At 51.3% G+C, this 26,975-nt stretch overlaps 1 protein-coding gene across 2 annotated transcripts in view; it reads left to right on the top strand.

The window, feature by feature from the left end:
* The window catches only part of LOC147710065 (NXPE family member 4-like), a 249,187-nt gene that overhangs the window by 189,898 nt on the left and 32,314 nt on the right, over positions 1–26,975 (top strand). For both annotated transcript variants that reach the window (XM_086920719.1, XM_086920720.1), the window contains exon 3: positions 13,576–14,369. In XM_086920719.1, coding sequence (XP_086776845.1) covers positions 13,576–14,369 — 794 coding nt within the window. The remainder of the gene's footprint in view (positions 1–13,575; positions 14,370–26,975) is intronic.

Below are 26,975 nucleotides of genomic sequence, written 5' to 3' on the forward strand. Positions count from 1 at the left end.
TTCGAGCTGCTCTATGGGCACCCAGTACGGGGGCCACTCAGCCTGATCAAAGAAGGCTGGGAGATGCCTCCGGCCAAGAGTCCTCCAGATGTCTTCCGGTACCTCCTCACCCTCCGCAACCAGTCCCGGCGGTTCAGAGACCTAGCAAAAGCCAACCTAGAGGCCAGTCAAGAGGATATGAAGAAATGGTATGACCAGAACGCCTCATCCATTGAATTCGAGCCGGGGCAACAGGTCTGGGTAATGTCCCCCACAGAACCGTGCGCTCTCCAAGACAAATGGACGGGACCCTTCAAGGTAATCGAGCGCAAGGGTCCTGCCACCTATCTGATCGATATGGAGTCCTCCCGGAACCCCCTCCGAGTCCTCCACACCAACAGACTGAAACCCCACTTTGCACGAACAGAACTCAGCCTCTTGATGGCCACAGACAATGGGGTTGAAGACGACTCCGAGCCTCTCCCTGACCTCTTACGGACCCAGGAGCAAGACGGCTCCGTGGATGGGGTCCGACTCTCGGAGACCCTCACCAGAGAACAACGCCAAGAGTGCCAAGCCCTCCTATCACGGTTCGCCAGTCTGTTCTCCCTCACCCCAGGTGTCACTTCCTGGTGTGTGCACGATGTGGACACCGGAGACAGTCCTCCTATCCGCCACCGGGCCTACCGCGTACCTGATCGGGTACGGGCCTGCATCCAGGCGGAAGTAGCTAAGATGCTCACGCTCGGGGTCATCGAGCCCTCAGACAGTCCATGGGCCAGCCCGGTCGTACTGGTCCCCAAAGCAGCCGCCCCCGGAACCACACCAGAACTCCGGTTCTGTGTCGACTACCGGGGCCTGAATGAAGTCACCAGAACGGACGCACACCCCATCCCCCGGGCAGATGAACTGGTCGACCGAATGGGCGCTGCCCGCTACCTCAGCATCTTCGACCTGACGGCGGGTTATTGGCAGATCGGCCTCACACCCCAAGCACAAGAACGCTCTGCCTTCTCCACCCCCGATGGCCACTATCACTTTACGGTCATGCCCTTCGGCATGAAGAATGCCCCAGCGACTTTCCAACGGCTCGTCAATCAGGTCCTGGCGGGGCTCGAAGAGTTCAGCGCCGCCTACCTGGACGACATCGCTGTGTACAGCCATCATTGGACCGAGCACCTCCACCACCTCCAAGCAGTACTGCAAGCCCTTCAGCGAGCTGGCCTCACGATCAAGGCCAGCAAATGCCAAATTGGACAAGGGTCGGTGACCTACCTCGGACACCAGGTGGGAAGCGGCCTAGTGGCCCCTCTACAGCTGAAAATTGCCGCCATCCAGAACTGGCAACCCCCTATCACTCAAACTGAGGTGCGAGCCTTCCTGGGCCTCACGGGCTACTACCGAAGGTTCGTGAAAGACTATGGTACTATCGTGGGGCCTCTCACCGAACTCACGTCAAAAAATCAGCCCAAGAAGGTGAACTGGACCCCAGAGTGTCAAGCGGCATTCGAACAGTTAAAGGCCGCCATGTGTTCCGCTCCTGTGCTCCAGGCCCCAGACTACAGCCGAGAGTTCGTCGTCCAGACGGACGCCTCCGACCAGGGCATTGGGGCGGTCCTGTCCCAAGTGAACACCGAAGGCCTTGATCAACCGGTGGCCTTCATCAGCCGGAGACTCCTACCCCGGGAACAACGCTGGAGCACCATAGAGAGGGAAGCCTTCGCTGTGGTATGGGCCCTCAAAAAACTCCGGCCCTACCTTTTTGGCACCCACTTTCGGGTGCAGACTGACCACCGACCCCTGCAGTGGTTGATGCATATGCGGGGGGAAAACCCAAAATTGCTACGCTGGTCCATCTCCTTACAGGGTATGGACTTCACAGTCGAACACCGGCCTGGGTCCGACCACGCTAACGCCGATGGCCTGTCCCGGTTTTTCCGCCTCGACGAAGAGAGTCCCCAAGAGGATGGGTAACTCTCCCCGCCTTCAGCTGGGGGGGACGCATGTTGGACAGGCCACATGACGGGCCGCTCTCCCCCGGCTCGACCAGGCCCGAGCCCAGTCACGCAAGCACCACCCACCACCATTGCACGCCCTACGTCCCCTCAGGGACCCCTGCCCTCGAACATGATAACCTCGTGGGTCCGATCCACTGCCGGCCCATGCGCCCAGCCCGGGCCGCCATCTTGGACACTTCGCCACGAGGCCACCTGGCCCCCGATCGACCTCAACCCTGGGCCTAGCCCAGCCTCCGACACTCCGGCACCACCCTCCACCCAGGAGGTAAGCGGGCTACTTGGCAAGTCAATGGGAGCAAGAGGTGCCGATGGCTCTCCCCCGCCCAGTGCCGCTCGCCCATCGCCTCCCCGGGCGCTGGCTCCACCCCCCTGCTGGGTGTCTGGACTCCCTCATCCCGGACCTCCCGACCTCCAAGTGCGAGGGTCCGGACATCAAAGCACGCCAGCCCTATAACTGGGGCAGCTCCAGAGCAGGAAGGCAGTTGTATCTTGGAGTCGAGAGACGTAAGAGGAACTCATCCTGGACGGACTACTGGCGCTGCCGTAGCTCTGTCCTGTGCACCATCGTCCTGCCTGTTGGCGCTGCCACAGCCGTCGTAACCTTCATCCTTCACCATCGTCCGGATCTGCTGGCGAGGCCGCGGACCGTTGTAACCGTCATCTTCATCGGGACCTGCTTGGCTTCTCCACGGCCCGTCGACCATCCTTCATCCATCTCGGGACCTGCTTGGCTCCTCCACGGCCCGATCAGCAAACACGCCGAGCTCGAGGATTGAGAGCTATCTTACGCATTGGTAACTAAGACTGTCCCGCTACCCTTTTCCTCAACCAGAGATCAGAACCGAGGGGACCCCTGAGTCCAGACCTCCTTGTATCCTATCAACGTAACCTAAGAATTGCATATAAAGTCTCGTTAACCTTCAATCTTGTGTGGTGTCCGTCTGTGGGGGGGAAGTTACTTATCTGTACAGTCGTTGGAGACGGCTCTCCCTGGAGACCTCTCCCCGTAATCTCGGCCGACCCTCCCGGTCCGTCTAACAGTGTCCCAAAGGCTGGGTTCCCCTTGTCACCTTAAGGGCTTTGACAGGTGGGACAGGATTGTCATTTCCACTCTAGGCGACTTGATTCATAAGGGGAAACTATTGGATTTTGCCGAACTCTAACAGAAATACGATCTGGCCCAATCCAAGGCATTCAGATACCTCCAGATTACACACGCTGTCACGACCACTGTACCCGACCTCTCCTCCCTTCCAGAGGCCACTCCCCTAGAAGATAGGCTACTCTCAGAGCCACTCCAGACAAAGGCAATATCGTGCACGTATCGTAAACTATGCAATAATATGCCTGACTGCTTCCAGGCCGTGCGAGACAAGTGGCAGGAGGACGTGGGAGACCTAGACGATGAAGACTGGAGATCGGCGCTAATGTCCCCTAGGGAAACGGCGATCAATCACCGCTTCAGATTGATCCAAATGAAAATTCTGCACAGAACATACATGTCCGCCCCCCTCCTGGGAAGACGCCCGGATGAGATGTGTCTCCGCGGCTGTGGCCGCCCTGGCACCTTTTACCACGTCCTCTGGGAATGTCCAATTATCCAATAGCTCTAGGACAGAGCGGTTCGTAAAATGGCAGAGGCGTTAGGGAAACCTGTTCCTCTTTCCCCTAAGAAAGTGCTTCTTAATATATGGGGTGCTACAGACCTCACTGAGATGGAGCTTCAGTGGGTGGCCTTTGGTTTCCTGTTGGTGAAACTTGCAGTGGCGATGCACTGGGGTGCCCCCCGGAGGCCTCTCCTGAAAGGTTGGGTGGCGGAAATGGACAGATGCATGCTGGCAGAAAAATCTGTATTTAAAGTCAGAGGATGCCCCAAGAAGTGGGATAAAAAATGGGGACACTGGAATGTCTATAGAGGCGAGATCTGTGCCTCCCCCTCGGTGAAAATGGCAATGGATAGGGCTGGATCAAGACGCTGCAATGATCTTTAAAATGATTTTCTGTATATGCCTGATTTATTGATTCTGTATTTTATTGCCTAATTGCTGGATGATGACTCTGATTTGTTTGTTTCTTCAATAAAATATCAAAACAAAAAACAAAGATCAAGTCCTCCAAGTAGAGGTCCACCAACGGTCCCTCCATGCCCTCTGGAACTCCAACCACATGACTATTGTTGCTTCGGGCCCTGCCCTCCTGATCATCCAGTCGGGCCAGGATGTCCATCTGGTTCTTGGTTCATTTCACTACTTGCTGTTCTAGACGTTTAGTCTTGGATTGTAGTCTGTCAATACTGGACTCTGCAGAGGTCATTTTGTCCGCCATTTTTCTAAAGTTTACTCTTAGCAGGTTGACCTCTTCAGTGACCGAGTCCAACTTTGGTTCTAAATTTCCTCGCAGCTCTGTTATCACTCACATTATATCTTTCAATGAGGGGTCTGAGACTTGTTCTTCCCCCATCTGTCCCGGTGTTCCCCACGCTGCTGTCTCTTCATGACTCATGCTAACTGTGTATTTGTCGATGGGGTTGGTTTGGCCCACTCCTGCTCCTTTCGTGTGCCCCATCCGATCGCTCTTTGGTGTTGACAGTGGGCCAGCTTCTCCCCTGGCCCATGTGCGAGAGGCTCCGGTCGCTGTACGCGGCCTGGCGTTCACGTTTATCTCTTTACAATCTTGAGACGTGAGGTTCTTCAGTGGTGTCACTCAGGGAGACTGCAGCAATTTCTCGCTGTAGCTCCTTTGCAGTAGGTTCGCCCGTGTAAGGCACCACAGGATCACCTAGTACTCGCGCCCCCTTGGGCAGACCCAGTCTTTCCCCGTCTAGGCCCCACCCGTCTCTCAGCTAGTGTGGCCCAATTAATGTATGGCACAGGCTCCAGCACACTTCACATACCTTCAGTGAAGTTTTAGGTCTTTTCAGCCTCGCCAGGGCCTAGGGAATGTGGACTCACAGACTTGTCCTGTGCCTCAGTTGGGCAAGCACCACTACTATTTCACTCCTTGCCCCTTCGGGTGCCAAAGTCCCATCGCCGCCGCTCCCTGAAAGTTTGGGTCTATGCACTATAATTACAGCAATGGCTTCTAGGCAATGGAGGCAGGGCACCCGGGAGGACGTGGTAGTGTACTTTCTATTGCATGTGTTTCTTAACCACTCCACGCATCAGTTTGCGTAAAAGGCCATTTATTAGGACAGGCATGACATTCACAAATAAACATAACATCATTAACTTAAACAATCCCCCCAACATCCTGCCTTTCACCCATCATCCACTCATGTGCTCCACCAGCCACTCCCAAATCACACCACGACCTCTTTGCATCTCATTCACTTCCCCTTTTCACTTTCCAACTCCTCCGTCATTTCCATCCATCGCACTCCCGTCTACCACTCTCTCCCATCCTGCACCTGTAACCCCCTCCCTGGAAGGGTGATTCTGCCCGTCATGGACTCCCCACCCCTCCCAGTTCCCGGAAACACCCCTTATTGTGCCATCCTGTCCTAAACTGGCATGTTGCCCAACTTGGCAACTTCAACAAAACACCCAGCGTCCCCCTTCAGCTATGTAAGGTGGGTGGGTGGCAAAAACTGACTTCTCCCTGAGGCACCGGGGACAGGAAAAGGAAGTCGTTCCCCTCCTGTCCCCCTAAATAGCCTCCTAACCCCTCCCACCCCTGACCTAACCCCTAACTACTTCCTGCCTGTCCTAAGCCTCGCGCGAACTCCCCGGGGGAAAAGACTGGTCTGCCGACCTGCTTTCCCCAGGGGCCGCATCACGCAATAACCACTCCATGCATCAGTTTGCGGAAAAGGCCATTTATTAGGACAGGCATGACATTCACAAATAAACATAACATCATTAACTTAAACAATCCCCCCAACATCCTGCCTTTTACCCATCATCCACTCACGTGCTCCACCAGCCACTCCCAAATCACACCACAACCTCTTTGCATCTCATTCACTTCCCCTTTTCACTTTCCAACTCCTCCGTCATTTCCATCCATCGCACTCCCGTCTACCACTCTCTCCCATCCTGCACCTGTAACCCCTCCCTGGAAGGGTGATTCTGCCCGTCATGGACTCCCCACCCCTCCCAGTTCCCGCCACCCAGGGAACCCCCGGAGGGCGGTTACCTGCCCCACCAAGCATGCACCTTTCGAACTCAGTCCCTCTTACACCATATCGATTTGTTCCACAAAAACTAATCAGATCCCGCAGCTCCATCACGTAAAATGCATTTCCCATGTGAGAAAGGTGCACGCCGTCGTCCCTGAAAAGAAGTGGCTGTTCCAGCTGAAGCCCGACATGAGCCAGCACTTTGATACCCTGATCCGCACAAAAGAGTCTCATAGCCCTGTTCAAATTTCTGCGGGCCCTTTCAACGGCCGCAGGCTTGAGTGCACCCCTCCAGATCCTCCGTGGCACAAATTCAGTCCACACAATACAGGCGCCAGCCAGATTGCGTTTCATCGCCTCCAAATCCCTCTGCATCAAATGCAACAGTGACACCCCGGATTGCTTCACCAAGTCATTTTCCCCCAGGTGGATGATAAGCATATCCGGGCAGCCCAGCTGCGACACTTTCCTTGTTAGCCACGGCAACAGTTCACCCCAGCGCATTCCACTCTTACTGAACCATTGTACTTCGTGATGGCTGCTCCTCAGGCCCAGGCTACGGCCGTACACCTGCCTGTCAGCGTATTTCGAAGCCCAGTGCACAAAAGAATGCCCAACGACCCAAGTGACCGTCTTGGCCCCTGGTCCACGAACACAACCTATGAAGAGAAAGAGATTAGTACCAAAGCATAAGAAGGAAAACGACAAGCAGCGCAGCCGTCCAAGCAGCACGCCCCGCGCCCTCACTTGCGCACATAGTGCTCACAGCACCGCGACCGCCAGCGACCAATCCTTCGGATCTTCTCCCACGACCAACCCAAGCCTGCCGCCACAGTGGCTGCCCCAATCCGAAACTAATGCGTGCCAAAGCAAGCCGGATCCCTGCCCAGTCTCCTCAAAGCCATCTGCAGAACAGCCAGCAACTGGAATGACGTCAAGCGCTTCCGCGACGCGTGCACAAAAATCTCCCCTCAGAACTCCGCACTTGGCCACAAAACCCCAGCCACTCTCGCACCGGGCACACGCTTGCACACCCACTCTCCGACAACCATACCCACTTGCCCCGCCCCACCTGGTCCGTCTTAGAATGCCCCAACCAGATGCCCAATCGCACCCCATCCACACGCACATCTGCAAACATCCGACCCGGCGCCCCACGGGTCCCTAGCAACTCTGACACACGAAATGCTCCAAAAAACATCCAGATCATGCACAGGCAAAACAACACCACCTCCTCCCCGTCGTAACAACAGAAATGCAACTCCTTCAAAACCTTCTCCAGCAAGTCAAACTTGACTGCATCACGGGGCAACTCCCCCCACCCATTTCCGCCCGCACCCGCCCCCAACCCTTCAACATTCGACTCAGCAGATCCGATCTAGCCGGAGTAAAAACCCAAATACACCATACTGTAGAAAGAAACTCCCGCCAACTTGCCAGCAATCGTCGTCTGCGACAATCCCCTATCCATGCAGTCCAACACAATGTGCACCACCCTTTGCTCACACACCTCTCTGTGCAACCTCCCCGCATCCTTCCCCCAACCCACCAAGTCCCCAAACTCAGCCCACGCCAATCTATACGCCCGCCTTGTGGATTCTGCCAAGGACTTCTCAACCAAACCAACCACTCTCACTCTCCCCATGTCCAGATACCCTCCGGCACCTTGGTCATGCAAGCTTCCGCTCCCGGCGCCAGCTTCCTGAAGCGCTGCCACTGCGAACGAGATAACGCATCCGCAATTTCGTTACTCACGCCAGGCACATGTTGCGCGCGAAACAGCACATTGAAACGCAGACACAGCAGCATGAAACTTCGCAGCAAGCGCAGCACTCGCAGGTCCCTCGCTTTTTGGTTGTTCACCAAGTACACCACTGTCATATTGTCCACATGAAACAACACCGACCTGTTCTTGAATTCTGGGCCCCACACCAGCAGTGCAACTAACAAGGGAAAAAACTCCAAAAACGCAATGCTCCTGCCCTGGCGCAGCCAGTGAGCTGGCCACTGTTCCACACACCAGCGACCGTGCCAGAAGATCCCGAAACCTGCCGCTCCCGCCGCGTCCGAGTAGAGTTGTACCTGCCACACCATCCTGTCCCGCGCAAAATCCAAAGACACACCATTGAAGTCCTCCAGGAACACCAGCCACACTCGCAAGTCCGACCGGGTCCCCAGCGTGACCCTGACCCTGTGGTGTGGGAGGGCAACGCCCGACATGGCCATGCCGAGCCACCTACAAAACGTCCTCCCAGCCCTCACCACTCTGCAGGCAAAGTTCAACAACCCCAACAAACGCTGCACAGACCTCAAATCCATCTTCCGGACCTCTAGCGCGCCTCTCAAGGCATCCTGCATCTCAGCCACCTTCTTCACTGGTAAACGCGCCTGCCAAGTTACCGAATCCAACTCAATACCAAGGAATGTTAAGCAACAACTGGGCCCCTCCGTCTTCTCCGGTGCCAACGGCACCCCAAAATCCTGTGCCAACAACTGAAACTGCTGCAGAGCCGTTCCACATTCTCCAGAGCGGCCCACGAACAGAAAGTCATCCAAATAGTGGGACACCAGCCGGTGCCCACTGCGGTCCACAAAGGCCCACTGCAAAAAGGAGCTGAAAGTCTCGAAGAGCGCGCAGGAAATCGCACAACCCATCGGCAACACCATGTCCACAAAGAGGGCCCCGTCAAACTGCATGCCCAACAAGTGGAAATCCGCCGGATGAATGGGGAGAAGGCGAAAGGCCGACTTGATGTCACACTTGGCCAACTCTGCCCCCCTCCCGCAGGACCTCACCAGACCAATTGCATCATCCACCGACGCATACAGCACTCTGGAGTTCTCCTCCGCGATAAAATCATTCACAGACCCACCTTACGGCCAAGAAAAGTGATGAATCAATCTGAATTCCCCAGGCTCTTTCTTGGGCACCACCCCCAAGGGCGAGACAATGAGATCCGACATCGGCCAATCAGTAAAAGGACCTGCAATCCTGCCCTCCGAAACCTCCTTCTCCAGCTTACGTGCCACAACCTCCGGCAATTCCTTGGCGGACCGCAAGTTCTCAGCTCAATGCCTCTCCCTAGGCCCCTGATATCCATTTTGAAAACCTTCCACAAATCCCTGTACAAACGCAGCGCCGCCTCCTTATCAGGGTACCGGGAGAGCCATGGACCCATAGCCTCCACCTTAACCGGAGTATGGGCCCTTCGGCCCAGGCTGCCCCTTACCCTTGGCAAATTTCCACTGCTCTGATGGCGTAGCCAGGGTGAGGCACTGTGTGACTGGGTGACGCCCCCCACACTTCGAACATTCATGTTTAAACTTACAGGAGGGACGGTTGCAGAAACCTTTATTGAACCCCCAGCAGGCCCCGGAAGCGACTGTCTTGTACTGTTGCCCTGCTGTCCCACACAGCCTGGTTGGCTTGTCCACCTACAGCTCCCTGACTACCCGCCCCAGACTGGGCGGGGCGCGGCTGAAAAGACCGATAAGTGACCGGAAGACCGCTGGCCGTATGCGTAGACGCCGCGGCCTGTGTCGAAGACATCCACTGAATCCAGAGTTCCTGGTCTACGCCCCCCCACGGTTTGTCAGGATTAACACTGACCCTGGCCCTGAACTCCTCATCGTAGCTCAACCATGCAAAACCCCCGAAATGAAGCTGCGCCTTCCTGATCACATCCATATACTTGAACAACGCAATCGCCCGATCCCCGTACTTCTCACAATAAATACTTGCGTAAATCAAAAAGGCCGACGTCCAATTCTCCATCGTTACCGGCACTCTCGGCCGCCTGGTCAATTCCCACTCCTCCTCTTTAGACCCCTCCTTCGCCTGAATCTCCCTATGCAGGAGCTTAAACACATCAACATATTCATGCCTCCAGATCCTTGCCCTCGTTTTGTCCGACAAATGTGACCCCAGAGGCATCGCCAGCCCCATGTATGGCAACTTCTTCCGAAGCTTCTCAGCCCCTTCTTCCTTTCCCTCTATGTCTTCCGCCTTGCCAGTCTGCGTGCTGGCCGTCGCGACCTGCTTCCCCCCATCCGCCGTCACAGGCACCACCCCACCTGGGGTCCCAGACCGCACAGACCCATCCCCCACCCCTACCGACCGGCAGGGCTTCTTCCTTCCCCCTTTCCCCCCTTCCATCCAGGCGTCCCACCAAGCGCCCTCACCTGACAAAGTTGTAGGAGCGTCCCTCTCCTGCCGCCGTGCGTCCGCCGGCTTCGAACTCCCTCTGCTGGCCCCACTGGCGCCGTCCCGTGCCTCCAGGAAAGCACCAACCTTGGCCGTTGCCACCCTAGCCTTGCACACACTTTCAGGTTCATGCAACTCACCCTCTTCCAAATCATCCTCTTCATCCTCATAGTCCAACCACTCATCCTGCACATCCAGCGGCACCACTTCCGTCACAACTCTCTTAGCTCCTTTCCCTTTCACTCCAGGCATAAATTCGCACTCCAACATCACCGGTGCCCGCTCCCTCGTTGGAGGGCAGGCCGCCGTGGACCCCCCTGCTTTTTCGTCCCGGCGTTTGGAGTCCGGTTTGCGCCCCGCCGGCCCACCCCGGCCTCTGCCAGCTATCCCTGCTGGCTTGTTCCCACCCCCACCGAGCCGTATGCGCTCGGGGAGGCCCCGGTGCCACCAGGTCTCTGATCCGTCAAGGCAGTCCCTGAACCTTCCACCCATACCCACTGACCTTGAGCCCCTGGGGCCCCCTTTCCTCGACCCCCAGCCGGCCCCCGACCACGCGCAGGTGCCTTGGCCCCATCGCCCTTGGGCACCCCACCCACCTTCGCCTCCCTGGCGTCGCATAAGCGCTGCCACTCCTTCTCGTATTCTGCAATGACGCGACGCTGGTCGGGGCCCTCTCCTCCTCGGTCATGTGCACCCACCTGTTGAACATGGAAGACTGCCCCGACTCCCCCAGGCCTCCCTTCCCGGGCACGGGTGCCGTAGCACTCCCCGCCGCCTGCCCTACTCCCACCTGCTGCTGTGCCTTCAGAAGGCCCTTGCCCTTAGAACCCTGGCGCCTCACAACCCCTTTCCGGCTCCCCGAAAGGTCGACAGGCTGCTCAAGTATGGTGAACCCTTCCTCTCCCCCGGACTCTCCCCCTGACAGAGTGAGAGCAAACTCCTCTCCAGCCGCCACCTCCCAATCATCCAGGTCCTCCCCCCCACTGCCCTCACTGCTCTCGTCATACCTACCAACTGACCCAAGCTCCTAGACACCCTGGCCTGTGACACCAGCGAAGCCTGGCCCTGCCCGGGCTCCCCAACGGCACGCTTGGGGCCCATGAGCCCTTCCCCTCCGGCCCCTCCCTCCTCCTCCAGGACCGCGTCCCCGGACTCAACCTTGGCAGGGAGGCTCAGTCGCCTCCCCCTTTTCTTGGGGGCCTCCTGCTGCTTCTTACCCTTCCCCTTCTTGAGCACTCCTTCACGAGCCCCAGAGGGCTCATCCATACATGCTGCGGCAACAGCAGCCACCCCCGCAGACGCTGACCTAGGCGGGCGTGTCATACCGACCCACGCCTGGTCCAGGACACCGGGCTGGAGGAGATCCGCCCTCCCAGCCCGGCCAAGCACTAGTAGCGCAGCCCGCACTGCCTCTGCATCAGGCGTTGCCATTATAGAAAATGAGCGCTTGTTCCGTCTGCGAGATGCGTGAGGTTTGGCACCCGCGCTCGGTCCGTCCGCGAGATGCGTGAGGTTTGGCACCTGCGCTCGCCGCACCGGAGCACCAGTGGCGACACGTCGAATTTAAAACTAAATAGCACCCCGCCTAACTGTGGACACAGTAAACTGACCTAATCGTCGCACTGGGGCACCAGTTGCGACGTCCAATACAGTAAATAGCACTCCGCCTACCTAAATCACACTCCGCCTACACTCCAAAAACTGACTTCTCCCTGAGGCACCGGGGACAGGAAAAGGAAGTCGTTCCCCTCCTGTCCCCCTAAATAGCCTCCTAACCTCTCCCACCCCTGACCTAACCCCTAACTACTTCCTGCCTGTCCTAAGCCTCGCGCGAACTCCCCGGGGAAATGACTGGTCTGCCGACCTGCTTTCCCCGGGGGCCGCATTATCCACACCAGGTTCTGCAACCATTGATTATACGGTCAGTCTGCTGCCCTCCAGCCGGTCCGCAGCTCGCCTAAAGGGTTGCTGCGAGATCCCGGACCACTAATCCTCTCTCTAGGGGAGCACTCGGAAATTTTGAATAATGGCAGATTTAACGGGCTTGCACTCGGTGGCTAGCGCAGCTCATTCAAGTTGCAGCCATCTTAGCCGGCTTTAACTAACTATATGCAAAATGATAAGATGGATATTAAATTTGTGTTTTTGGATAATTGAGGCTTACTAAGGGAAAGTGATGAATTTAGAGAACCATTGATTCAACAATATGCAATATTAAAGTCTGATGCTGACAAGGAGCCTTACTTCAACTTAGTATGAGTAGCTGGAGGCGGGCACTTCTATTGGGGTTTAGAGCTGGTCCAATTAGCTTTCTCTTATGTTTTCCCTTGGGAAATTTGAATGAACGTGTATGTCCCTGTCATAGTGCTTCTGTCCAAACAATCTTGTAAGTTATGTTTTTTTGAAAATATTATGGTGTTTTTAGATATTTTCTGCTGCCTCTTTTAAGGAACTACATATTCAGGGGCCTATTTATGAGCTAGTTTGCATCACTCTCACAGCACGCAACATGGTGCAAGAGTGACGCAAACTGTACATGTTATTTATGCGCCACACAACCCAGCACAAATCCCTGCATTGCATTACAGCGCCCTAGGAAGGCATTTCATGGGTTGCGTGGGTGCTCCCACAAAAAGACCATGGTTTTTGACTCATCCCCAGATTTAACAGAACTGGTAGACCTAGGAATGCGCCACAAAGATACGCTGTCCCAGGAGAGGCGTAACGAGGAGAAACATCTTTATTTCTCCTTGTTCCTTCCTCTTTCTATGTGTGCCGCATTCTGCTGCAGCACATCTTTCTCAGAGTTGATTTTGTGCAGGAAGGTGCTCCTTCCTGTACAAAAACAATCCTGCATGTAATGTAGGTAACCTTGCACAATGGTGCAAGGGTGCATGCATTGATGCTAGGCTACCAAAAGGGAGCCAGTGCATGGGAAAAGACATGAATGTGCCATATTGCCTTGAATGCAGCACATTCCTGCCCTTTACCTGTGACTTGCTGCACGCCATTCTCATAAATAGGCCCCACAGTCCATGCAGAGTAGCTCTAAGTTTTCGACAAATGTTATCAAACACAGATGTGTATTACAGAGTGGGGGGTTTACCTGAATCAGCTGTATTTTACCAGAAATATATGAATGATCAATTTCTATATTTTTCTGTGTTTATTATGTTTTTGTATGTAAGCTTTTATGATTGTCTCTGACCTTTTAGTAAAGATCATTGAATTGACGTGTTTGTTTATTTTTTTGGCAGTTTCCCACTATAAGTCATTTTTGTCAAAGGATTTCAGTCTCAAAACCCCTCTCCGAGAACTTGGAAGATGACCTACAAAACAAAACAAAGTTCACATTGATGAACTTTCCAAAGGTCCCCAGGAGGGCTGTAGATGGGCCCCAGTGGAAAGCTCAATCAAAAGATACTGTACTACAAGTAGAAAGTATCATGAGAGAAATAGATAAACTGGTACCCAATGTAAGCTTCACCCACCTGGATAACACAACATGTGCCTCAAAGAGCAAGGTGTCCTTCATAAACCCCAGAGACAGATACTGCATTGGGGACAATGTGACTCTTCAGCTTGACGTCTTCGATTATTTGGGCAAAAAGAAGAAATATGGAGGCGACTTCCTACGAGCGAGAATTTACTCACCAGATCTCGGGGCAGGAGTCTCTGGGAAGATTGTAGACTTCCACAATGGAACATATCATGTGCAGTTTACATTTTTCTGGGAAGGAAAAGTGAAAGTGTCCTTGTTTTTGATCCACCCTAGTGAAGCAGTGGCAGCTCTGTGGAGGGGGCGCAATGCGGGTTATAATTATATGGCTCATAAGGTGAAATATACCAATGCAACACATGTGATCGAAGCCATGTGCGGGTATGACCTGGACACTGAAGAGGAAGTGTGCAATATGATGGAGAACATGGATGAGTATCCGTTCTACTGCATCAAACCTGCCCACATGTCCTGCAGCTCATTAACACAAATATCCAGCATCGCCACGCATAGATCCTCCTTCCCTGCCCTGGAGAGGACACTTATTGACAGGTAAGTGCTGCACTTTAGGCAATGGAACGTTTGGATAAGTTTTAGAATATTCATTTTCTAGATCTATTGGTAACAGCTTCTATGTACTTGTGCAATACGTTTAAGTTTATGGCTATGTTGAATTTGGGGGTGGGAGCAATGAAAGGATGATTGGGGGTTAGTAAGAAGTGATGACATTTGAAATATCAGTGATGTCACTGACCATGTCATGAATGATGTAATATGTGACATCATCAGCAGTGGATTGCGGGCGCGCGAGATATAGTTAGTACAAGTAACTATATCGGAGGAATTTCAATGGTTTTGTACGAGTGAAATGTCCAGCTAACTATAACACCCCTAAAACCTACAGTTTTTTCAGTGAATTTCTAGGGTTTTTTAAATGCTAATTCCTAACTATATCAGGCCTGAAACCTATGTTTTTTTCAGTGAATTTTAAAGGTTTTTTAAATGCTAATTCCTAACTATATCAGGCCTGAAACCTATGGTTTTTTTCAGTGAATTTCAAAGGTTTTTTAAATGCTAATTCCTAACTATATCAGGACTGAAGCCTTTGGTTTTTTCAGTGAATTTCGAAGGTTTTGTAAATGACAATTTTTAAATGTATTAATTGTTATATTTATTTGTTTTGATACTGATTTACTACATTTTTATTATAAATATTTTTATTTATTTTCAGCCTGATTCATCAACGACCCGTTTTGCGAGTCTATAATAGCGATTCATAAGGAATCGCTATTACAGGCTCGCAAAACGGGATTCATGTAGGAATCGCAAAAAAATATGCGATTCCTACATATTCCTTATTTGCGATTAGCAAATTGCTAACCGCAAATAAGGAATAACTCCCCATTCATTCCTATGGGCCAAAAGGCCCATAGGAATGAATGGGGAGTATTTCTTATTTGCGATAAGCAATTTGCTAATCGCAAATAAGATAGCGATTTAAAGGGTGCCAGGGGTGTCCAAAGGACACCCTTTAGCACCCCTTAAATGCAAATTTAAACAGGTGTTGCGCACACACATGTCCAAAGGACATGTGTGTGTGCAACATGCAACTTAGAAAAATGCTTTTAAAAGCATTTTTCGAAGTTTTCGCTATTTACCACGAGGTTTGACCTCGCGGTAAATAGTGGCCCGAAATTGCGAATTCGCTATTTCAAAATGGATGATGTATTGCATTTAAGGAATCTCAAATAGAGATTCCTTAAATGTAAATCATCGCAAAATAGCGAAATCGCTATTACCGATTTTTGCATTTGGGATGATGAATCCCAAATGCAAAAATCGCACTCACAAAGGGCCAGATTCTCAGAATCTGGCCCTTTGCGAGCGCAAATCAGCTTGATGAATCAGGCTGCAAATTTTTTACGTTATATTTCATATTCTTAATGTAAAATAATAACAAAACTAAATTCAAAAATAATATTATTTTTTTTTAATATGGGCTGAAAGATGCAGCACTGAGGTCTGTCCTGATAACAGGTGAGTAAATTGGAATTCGTGATTCGGCTGATTTTTGAAGAATTTTTTAAAGTTCCAAAACTCCACACTTAGAAGATTTTCCAAGTGAAACCAGTCAATGTTAGCTTATGGAAGGAAATTCAAGTTACTGTTATTATGGTTAGAATTACTTTTCAGGATCAGTACTGGGCTGAAAGATGCAGCACTGAGGTCTGTCCAGATAACAGGTGAGTAAATCGGAATTCTTAGTTCGGCTGATTTTTAAGGAATTTTTTAAAGTTCCAACAATCCACGCTTAAAAAATTTCCACATGAAACCAGTCAATGTTAGCCTAGAAAGGAAATTCAAGTTACTGTAACTGCGATTAGAATTACTTTTCAGGATCGGTAGTGGGTTGAAATATGCAGCGCTGAGGTCTCTCCTGATAACAGGAGAGTAAATCGGAATTCGTAGTTCAGCTGATTTGAGGAATTTATTACATTTCCAAAACTCCACCCTTAGAAAAATTTCCAAGTAAAACCAGTCAATGTTAGCCTATGGAAGGAAACTCAAGTTACTGTAACTATGATTAGAATTACTTTTCAGGATCAGTAGTGCGCTCAAAGAGGCAACACTGTCGTTTCTTGTGATAACAGGTGAGTAAATCGGAATTCGTAGTTCGGCCTATTTTTACAGGAATATTTTGCTCAATAGTGAAGGAAGGGGGCGGGGCCTGAGGTAACATGTGTGCAAACACGCCCTGTGGTGCGTTTTAGATTGGGGAATTAATTCCTCTTCAATCCTGATGTCACCTGTGAGCCAACTAGCCCACCAGATACCTCCAGTATGCGCCAGGCAGCTGTGTTGCAGAGAGGTGTTCAGAGGGCACACCCCCTTTTTACAACATTCTGCAACACAGCTCTGTGGAGCTTACTGGAGATACCTGTTGGACTAGTTGCCCCCTAGGGGACCTCTGGATTGAAGAGGAATTAATTCCCCAACTTAAAATGCGCCACAGGGCATGTTTGCACTCACATCACCTCAAGCCCCGGCCCCTACCTTCACCACTGTGCAAACGCACCCTGTAGCGTGTTCTAAGTTGGGGGATTAAGTCCCCTTGCATACCGGGGTCCCTGGGGGCCAACTAGCCCATCAGGAACCTCCAGTATTCCCCAGGGGGCTGCCTTGAAGAGAGGTGTAAAAAGGTGCATGGCCTCATTACACCGATCTGCAACGCAGCCCCCTGGCACGTTTGCTAGGAGGAACTAATTCCCCTTGCATACTGGGAGTCCCTGGGGGCCAGCTAGCCCACCAGGAACCTCCAGTATGCACCAGGGGGCTGCATTGCAGAGAGGTGTAATGAGGCCATGCCCCTTTTTACACCTTTCTGCAACGCAGCCCCCTGGCGTGTTTGCATAGGGGGAACTAATTCCCCTTGCATACTGGAGGTCCCTGGGGGTCAACTAGCCCACCTGGAACCTCCAGTATGCGCTCGGGAAGGTACAGAGTACAGTACAGAGTACGGTACTTCGTACCCCGCAATTAAAAAAAATATATACATTTTTTTGGCCTTAGGGGTCCTTGTGGGACCCCCTGAGCAGGCTTAGGGGGTCAGGGTGTTTCTGCCCAGCCCCCTTTTCGTGTTTTGCACGTTTGTTTCACTGCTTTCTTGTGCCTCGGTTCTACCGAGGCACAAGATGGCTGCAACACTTCCTGGTTTGGAGTGTTGACAGACAGTTGACAGCCAATGACCATGCAGCTCGTACTCGGGAAGGTACAGAGTACAGTACAGAGTACAGTAATTTGTCTCTAGATATCACTATGATTTTACTTTTGATTTTCTCAGGAACTACTGAACCGATTTACACCATTTAACAAAAAGCACAATCTGCGAACCGAACTCTACCTTTTTGCCAAATTTGGTGTAATTCCGTTTAGCTGTTCGGGCTGCTGCCCTGGCTAAAGGTCCTATGGAAAACTGCACGGGAAAAACATGTTTTTGGACCCCCCTTTATTCTCGGCCCCACTTGATGAATCACCCCCAAACTTTCAGGGAAGGAGTGGTGCGGACCAGGCCATTTTCTTTGAGAATTTCACGATGATTTGTCCACCAGCGCCAAAGTTATTCCAGATAGAATGTTGTGGATTTCCCATGGAAACTAGGTCCCAACTATTCACCTCCAGCAAACATGTCTCCTTCAGCCACACCACAGATCTCCTTTGGACTGACCACAGCTGTGTTCACTTTACCTACAACAAGTCCACATCCAACAACCATCCCCAACCCACTCTGCGAAGAAACTGGAACAAAATCACCATCGACCAGATCTCCTCATCGCTTCTTCAAAACCCCCCGCCCACTCCTCAAACCCCGACCAAGCAGCCACTAACCTCACCCAATGGTTATCCAACAGCACCGACATCCTAGCACCACTGAAAAAACGACAAATCAAACTAGGCAGCAAGAAGGCCTCCTGGTTCAACGATGATCTTAAGAAATCCAAGAAACTCTGTTGCTCCCTTGAGAAGGCCTGGAAAAAAGACCCAAACACCAGCACCAAAGACGCCTTCAAAAACGCCACCCGCATACACCACCAACTGATCCGGAATGCCAAGAAAGCCGCTTTCAAGGAACGACTAGATAGCAACGCCCACAACAGCAAGGAATTATTCAACATCGTCAAGGAATTTACCAACCCCTCAGCCAACTCCAACGACATCACCCCCTCTCAAGCCCTCTGCGACTCCCTAGCCTCATTCTTCCACAACAAAATTGCAGACATCCACAACAGCTTCGACAACCGACCCGAAGACCAACCCACCCAACCCTCTGCAGGACCCCCACCCCCCTTGAACATCATCAATGACTGGAACCCAATCTCCACTGAGGACACCATCCGTCTGATGAACTCTATCCACTCAGGATCCCCCACAGACCCATGCCCTCACCACATCTTTAACAAAGCAGACTCCATTATAGCACCGCACCTCCGAGACGTCATCAACTGCTCCCTCAACTCCGCAACCTTCCCGGAAAGTTGGAAACATGCCGAACTCAGCGCCCTTCTGAAGAAACCCACAGCTGACCCCACCAAACTCAAAAACTACCGCCCTATCTCGCTCCTTCCATTCCCGGCCAAAGTCATCGAGAAAGCGGTCAACAACCAGCTCGCCGCCTTCCTCGAAACCAACAAATCCCTCGACTCCTCACAGTCCGGCTTCCGAGCCAAACACAGCACTGAGACCGCCCTCATCGCAGCAACAGACGACATTCGAACTCTACTAGACAATGGAGACACAGTCGCCCTCATCCTCCTCAACCTCTCCGCAGCCTTCGACACAGTCTGTCATAGCACCCTTTTACAGCGCCTCAGAAACGTCGGAATCCAAGGAAAAGCACTGGAATGGATCACCTCGTTCCTCACCGGAAGAACTCAGAGAGTCCGCCTTCCACCATTCAAGTCAGAAGCCACTGAAGTCATCTGCGGCGTACCACAAGGATCTTCACTCAGCCCCACCCTCTTCAACGTATACATGAGCCCCCTCGCGGTCATCGCACGCCAACACAACCTCAACATCATCTCCTACGCCGATGACACTCAACTGATCCTATCACTCACCAGAGACCCTAACACTGCCAAAACGAACCTGCATGAAGGAATGAAAGTAGTAGCCGAATGGATGAAGCACAACCGTCTGAAACTGAACTCAGACAAAACAGAAGTCCTCATCCTAGGCACCTCCCCCTCCGCCTGGGATGACTCTTGGTGGCCAGAGGCCCTTGGAAAAGCACCCATCCTGACGGACCACGCACGGAACCTGGGCGTCCTCCTGGATTCCTCACTCTCGATGAACAGACAAGTCAATGCCGTTTCTTCATCTTGCTTCAACATTCTTCGCATGCTCAAAAAAACATTTCGCTGGATCCCCACCGAAACTAGAAAAACGGTCACCCACGCACTGGTCACGAGCCGCCTGGACTACGGAAACACCCTATACGCCGGTACCACCGCTAAACTCCAGAAAAAACTCCAACGCATCCAGAACGCTTCAGCCAGGCTCATATTAGACATCCCGCGTAAAGAACCCATCTCTGGTCACCTGAAAAACCTCCACTGGCTCCCCGTCAATAAGAGGATTACTTTCCGTCTCCTAACCCACGCACACAAAGCACTTTACGAACTTGGACCCGAATGCCTCAACACACGACTGTCCTTCTACACCCCCTCCTGCCAGCTACGATCCTCCAACCAAGCCCTTGCCACTGTACCTCGCATCAACAAAACCACCATGGGAGGTAGATCCTTCTCCTACCTGGCAGCTAAAACATGGAACTCACTTCCCACTCACCTTCGCCTTACTCAGAACCACCTAGCATTCAGAAAGCAATTTAAAACGTGGATATTCGACAAGTAATTCCCCACCCTTCTTCAAGCGCCTTGAGACCCTCTGGGTATGTAGCGATGTAGCGCGCTATATAAATCTCTTGACTTGACTTGACTTGACCTACTGGCGACCGCCAGTAGGTAATATATATATATATATATATATATATATATATATATATATATATATATATATATATATATATATATATATATATATATACTAGCAGCCCGCCCCGGCGTTGCCCGGGGCAGAAGAGGGCTGTGGGCAGCATTTCAGGCTTGCGTGCTCTCCCGCCCCGGCCCCCGCCCGCCACGACATTGTCTGTGTCCCGAACAATGTCGTGGCGGGCGGGGGCCGGGGCGGGAGTGCACGCAAGCCTGAAATGCTGGCTTCCCCTACCCCCGCCTGCCCTGTGTCAGTGCTCAGCAGCCCGTGCCTCCGCCCGCCCCGTCCCCCGCCTGCCCCGACCCCGGCTCCTTACCTCAGCCTCTGCTCCTCACCGCCGGTCCAGCTCCGCCACTCTGGTACTCACCACCTGTCCGCCGCCGCTCCTCCCCCGCGCCATGTCCGCCTCTCTGCTCCGCCGCTGGCCTCACGTTACTGCTCCTCCCCCGCGCGCCATGTCCGCCGCTCCTGGGACGCTGCTCCTCCCCTGCTCCTGATGTGACGACGCACGTCGCGGCCGGCACTACTTTGGGGAACTATTTTTTTTTTTTAATTAACTTTTTATATAAGGTTTTATTTTTTTTTATTTTTAACGCCTATGACCATCTACACACCCTGCCAATTTCAACGGTGTATCGGGTGTGTAGATTGGCGCTGTGGTTCCCGAGTTTACCTGGCTCAAAGGTGAGAGTTCTCTCTTTATAATAGTAGTATAGATTACACTTTCTTTGTGTACTCCTCCATGTTTAGATGTCATTGTGTTAAACCCATATGAAGGGATAGAATGCCAACATGTCACTGCTGTGCCTCATTCTCATGTTATCCCACATTGCGAGGTGCTGAACTTAGAATTTGACGGTAATTCCACACCTGTTAAATACCGCACCAAACAGTAACGTACTTACCTGGCGGAATATTGCATTCCAAATAACGGCCCACTTTAAACTGAGGTTCTAACAGGCATTCCCATCTCGCTGTAATCCTTCAAATGCACCGGTAAATGGACTTCTTGCTATGAGTTATAGCGCTGGCAAGTTTCAGAAAAAATGGTCTTGCTTAATGTGCCTTTAAGCAGATGCATGGAATCACTGTCATTAATTGGTTTCAGTTCACGTGACTGATGTAGCACGAAAAACATTCTTCTCTTGTAGCTTGTTTCGTACTGGCACATTTAACCAGTCGTTTACTGCCATCTAGTGGGCACATTGCACATAACTGGCAGATTTTCATGGAACTCGAGGTGAATGGATTTCATTTTCACCCTACGGAGTAGGAGCACTGCCCATTCTGCACTATTAGCTGGATGGAAGGACGCATTAGCGAGGCAAGATCGTGGCAAAATGTCTCAGTCTAATTATCTCAAGCGCCTTGCACTTTACCGCTCCTCCCCCGCGCGCCATGTCCGCCGCTCCTCCCCTGCTCCTGACGTGAGGACGCACGTCGCGGCCGGCACTACTTTGGGGAACTACTTTTTTTTTTTTATTAACTTTTTATATAATGTTTTTTTTTTTTAATTTTCAACGCCTATGACCATCTACACACCCTGCCGATTTCAACGGTGTATCGGGTGTGTAGATTGGCACTGTGGTTCCCGAGTTTACCTGGCTCAAAGGTGAGAGTTCTCTCTTTATAATAGTAGTATAGATATATATATATATATATATATATATATATATATATATATATATATATATATATATATATATATATATATATATATATATATATACACAGTATGTTACAATAAAGAAAGTTCCATAGTCTGTAGGTATATTTAGGATCATAACTTTATTTCATCTTCAAATCCTTGAGATAGTGCAGAGATAGTCAAGAGACCCCACCAGGAGCAGTTCCACTGCTCAGCCCTTCAAGCCAATTGACAACTGCTTACTGATCAACCCACCCAACATTCTAATGACATCATCAAGGGCCAAGCAGGACAGCAGGGGGAAAGCACAGGTAGGATGCACAAGACATGTTACATTACAACACAGTACAGAGTACAGTACGGTACTTCAGACCCCGCGATTAAAAACATTTTTTTTTTTAAATGTGTGGGCCTTGGGGGTCCTTGTGGGACCCCCTGAGCAGGACTAGGGGGTCAGGGTGATTTTACCCTGCCCCCCTTTCGTGTTTTGCACGTTTCTTTCACTGCTTTCTTGTGCCTCGGTTCTACCGGGAAGAGTAGGGAAGAGAGATGTATTTTAGAGAGTCACTGTTGAGAGACATGGAGGTCAGACAGGGAGATATGAACTCGAGATAGGTGGTGGGTACATAGAGATAGAAAACCAAGCAGAGAAAAGCAATGAGGGGTGAGATTGAAGAACTGATGCCAAGTAAGAAGAGAGACTTTAAACAAAAAAATATGAGAGGCAGATAATGAGAGGTAAAGGGTGGTAGATAAAATGGCCTGCTTTAATGTGTGTTGTATAGAGTTGGGAAAGACATATTGAGTAGAAAGAAGGGTGAAAAAAGGCAGAGATGGCTTTATCATGAGATCCATGGAAGGTGGACGTGGGGCAATCGCCCACTTTGCTTACGACCTAAAGTGGCTCTGCACTCTGTTTCTAAAAGCTGTAGCCAAGATTTGCACTTATGACCTGCAGGCCCACACAGACGTCATCAATGAACATTGAACTCATGGAGCCATCTTTTCCAGGGCAATTCAATACAACAAAAACAATCCGCCCCCTCTGATAAAGAAATGGGCTCAACTAGAGTCCCCACATAGAGCACTCAGTGGTAAGCTCACCAAGGCCAGCTCAAAAACAAAGTTTCATGGTCAAAAGGCTGTATTCAAAACATATTTTTTATTTCATTTTTTATAAAACGTAAGTATAGAAAGACCAGTTCCGAGTCTTTTTGCTAATTTGACAATACAAGATTATACCAATATACATAAAAATGTCATTCATTCATTTACTTCTCCCACACCACTCTTCAATCGCACCATTCACCTCATACAAAACACATGCAATCTCCAGACATTCAATACATGTTGCACTTAAGTTGCCAGAATGAACAAGGTATCCGGTCCAAAATAGTCTCAACACGCAGGTGGAGACTAGAACAACAGATAGCAGGACCAACTCGAAGTGCCGACGCGCTTTTCGGTGCTGGGCCATATCGTAGGCAACACCTTCATCAGGACACACAGTAGAAGGCAGGGGGGAAAAACAACAGCAAAGACCTGCAACATGTAAGTAATTTTTTCTTTTGAATCTTTACATAGTGAATTCATAGTTCTAATATATGTATTACTTTACAGAACAAACCACAATAGTATTAAACACTAACACAAACTGCTGGTATTTATCAGGAGAGCTTACCACTGCAAGATTTCGAACAGTTTGAAAGAAAAGAGGAAGCCACAATGGACTACATCACAAATATAAGATAAAAGACACAAAAAACATCAATACAGGGCAGAGTTTTAAGATCATGAACCAAACTTATCGTAAGAACCCTTCAAAAAAGCTCCTAGAAAATTCATAGATTCAATACAGTATGAGCCCTTCGTATATACTCCTAGAGAATTCATAGATCCAGTATCCAAAGATCAAGTGAAGGATGTATTAACGTCTCTGGTACAAGAAAAAGACTGTGCTACTAAAGACCAGAAACGGGGCGTGATTACAACTCACCTAATAATGGTGGGCCAGGTCACAGAAACTTTCGGACACACTGGATCGACAAGAAAAACAGTCTGCGGGGACACAATGGTCAAAGAGCAACAACCTACAGTGAGGAGGAAAGATATAATCACTAACGATAGATCAAAATCAGATCAAGACGCTCTAATGAACTCAAAAACGATCTGGCTCCACCGTTCAAAGTGGAGGGACCAGTAGTGGATGCAAAGGCATACTTACCCTAGTTCAAATAGGTGGAGAGTTGATGCACAGTCCCAGTGGGCGATTTCTCACCCTGATTTCAAGAAAGACGGAGACCGTGTAGGTATAGAGGGCCTTCAAGGTCAGGATAAAAAGTTCAAGCTCTGTGGGAGGGAGGAAAAGATCCTTCAGTGCATCCCATTTGGTCGCTAAAATTACAGACAGGATCAAGAAGTATCACCAGTCTATTCTATGACCAATAGGGAACTAGCAAAAAGGCTATGTAGTGTGCTGCTTTCTGGGCCACCTTTGGCTTAGGTGGGGCTCGCACTCTTGCTCGGGGGCGGATCGTGCAGCAGCAACAGCACTCAGACCGACACTGGTATCATGGTCGGAAGTGACGTGCACGAGCGCCCGTCCTCCTTTTATTGAACGCCGCAGGCCACGCCTGGCCTGCAGATGTAGGGGGAGCGTGTGTGCGTGCGGCAGCTAGACTTCTGCCATCATTACATCCCTATCCAACTATATAATTTTTCCAACAGATTAAATCAGTCTTGTCTTATAACACAGTACAAACAAAAGTGCCTGGGTACTTATGTGTCCCTTGATGACAGCTTCAGGGTCTCAGCAGGCAGGCATAATCTTTCAACTTCTGACTCGGTGGTGGGTTAGGCCGCAGATTGTATCTCCGGGCGTTGGCCCTGCCACCTTCAGTACCTTGAGGAGTGTCTCTGATTGCAGCCGTCGGTGTTTGGGACACCGACGCGGATTCAGGCCCCTCCACCTGGCTCTCTGGGGGAACATTGTCTTCTTCCCGGGAGTTGCTGTCACGTGTGACCGGTTGTCCCCTTCTGCTGTTTCCGAGCGTTGTCTGGACTCTGGTTGGAGGGCCTTGAACCAAGAGGTATTACGTGATACTTCCTCTTCTCCATTTTGGGCCGTGACCATGGTGCCTTTTGTCGATGTTACTGTCCAGGTACCCGGTTCATATCGGGTTTGGAACTTCCCCCCAGGGCGTCTGTTACGGATGATCACTCGGGTCCCCTGGCTTAGATTTCTTGGAGTAGCTCTCCTGCCCCTGCTGGCACGCTGATTTCCTTGTTGTCTCCATGCCTGTGCTTCTTCATTGTGGGCCGGTGGTGGTGTCCAGCTCGGGGCAGTGGGGAGGAGGTCCCTCCATGGTCCTTGGAACATGAGGGTCCATGGGCTCCGTTGTGTGGTGCAGTGGGGAGTGCCCCGATACTCCTGCAAGAACTCGTGCAGTCTTTGTTTGGGGTCGGCTTGTTCCACCAATGCTATCCGGAATACTTTATTGAGAGTCCGCATAAATCTCTCAACGTCCCCGTTTGCCTGGGGTCCACTGAGGTGTGATACGACGGTGTTGAATTCCCCTTGTCGTGAGGAACGTGGCAAATTCAGCCCCTTGGAAAGGCGGCCCGTTGTCACTCCTTATCTCCGATGGGTATCCGAACATGGAGAATATCTTTTCCAGCGCCGGCCCTACGTGTGTGAATGCAGTGGAGACAACCCTCTCCACTAACGGGTACTTAGAGTAGGAATCGATGGCTACTAGCGTGTGTCCTTCCCCCGGGAAGCTTCCAAAATCTATGCTGACCTTGGTCCAGGGAGACGTGCAGGCTTCTTCCGTGATCACCGGTGCGGGTCTCTCAGGATCGCTCGTCAGCTGGCAGGCCATGCAGTTCCTCACATATTCCTCCACCATGTTCTCCAGCTCCGGGAACCATACTTTCTCCCTCATGCGCGCCTTCATCTTTGTCGTGCCTTGGTGGCCTCCATGGGCGAGTTGTACTGCCCGGTGTCTCAGGCTCTGGGGTATTACTAGCCATGACCCTCTTAGTAACTCTCCGCCGTCCGTAGCGCTTAGCTAATGCCGTATTCGCCAGACTTTTGTGAGTGACTCTTTGTCTTCCGCGGACCAGGAAGTGGGTGGGCGTAGGTAGTCGGCCCACGAGCCTTCTTGAACTGCCTGAAGCGACCTCAAGTAGATGTTGTCGGCGGCAGCTGCTTCCTTTATGTCTTCCATTGTCATGCTTTGCGGGCATGAGTTGAGGGCCACCCACTGAGCGTATTCCTCACAGTCGTCGTCTATTGGTTCAGGCTCCTGTTGTGAGGGATGGCGCGACAGGTAATCTGCGGGATTCTTGGCCCCTGGGCGGTATGTAACTTCCATCTTGTACGATTGTAGTTGAATCACCCATCGTTCAATGCGAGGTGGTGGGTGTGGGGCAGTTCCCTTGAAGAGGGACACCAGCGGTTGGTGGTCAGTGACCATGACAAACGGATGGCCTTGTAGGTACAAGTGGAAATGGCTGCAGGCCCATTTAATGGCAAGAGCCTCCCTCTCGATCTGGGCATACCTGGTCTCAGTCAGGGTTAGAGCCTTGCTGGCAAAAGCTAATGCCGTCCACTGGCCGGGTTCATGTTCTTTGGTCAGGACAGCACGATCCCCTCCGTACGTTTCGTGGGGTCGAAGTAGGAGAGAGTGGCTTTCTCCAGGAGAGCATCCTTGATTCCCTGGAATGCTTCATCTTCTCTCGGGCCCCACTGCCATGTGGCATCTGTCTTGGTCAGCTCTCGTAGCGGCTCGCTTCGGGTGGCCAGGCCTGGTATGAACCAGCCACAGTAAGTGGCCATGCCAAGGAAGCTTCTCACTTCCGTCAGGGATTTCGGCGCTAGAGTGTCCTTGATGGCCTTGGAATTCCTCGGGTCAATCTGGATGCCCTCCTGGTTAAAGACATAACCGAAGAATTCTATG

The sequence above is a fragment of the Lissotriton vulgaris genome, chromosome 5, assembly GCF_964263255.1.
Source record: "Lissotriton vulgaris chromosome 5, aLisVul1.2, whole genome shotgun sequence".
NCBI lineage: Eukaryota > Metazoa > Chordata > Amphibia > Caudata > Salamandridae > Lissotriton > Lissotriton vulgaris.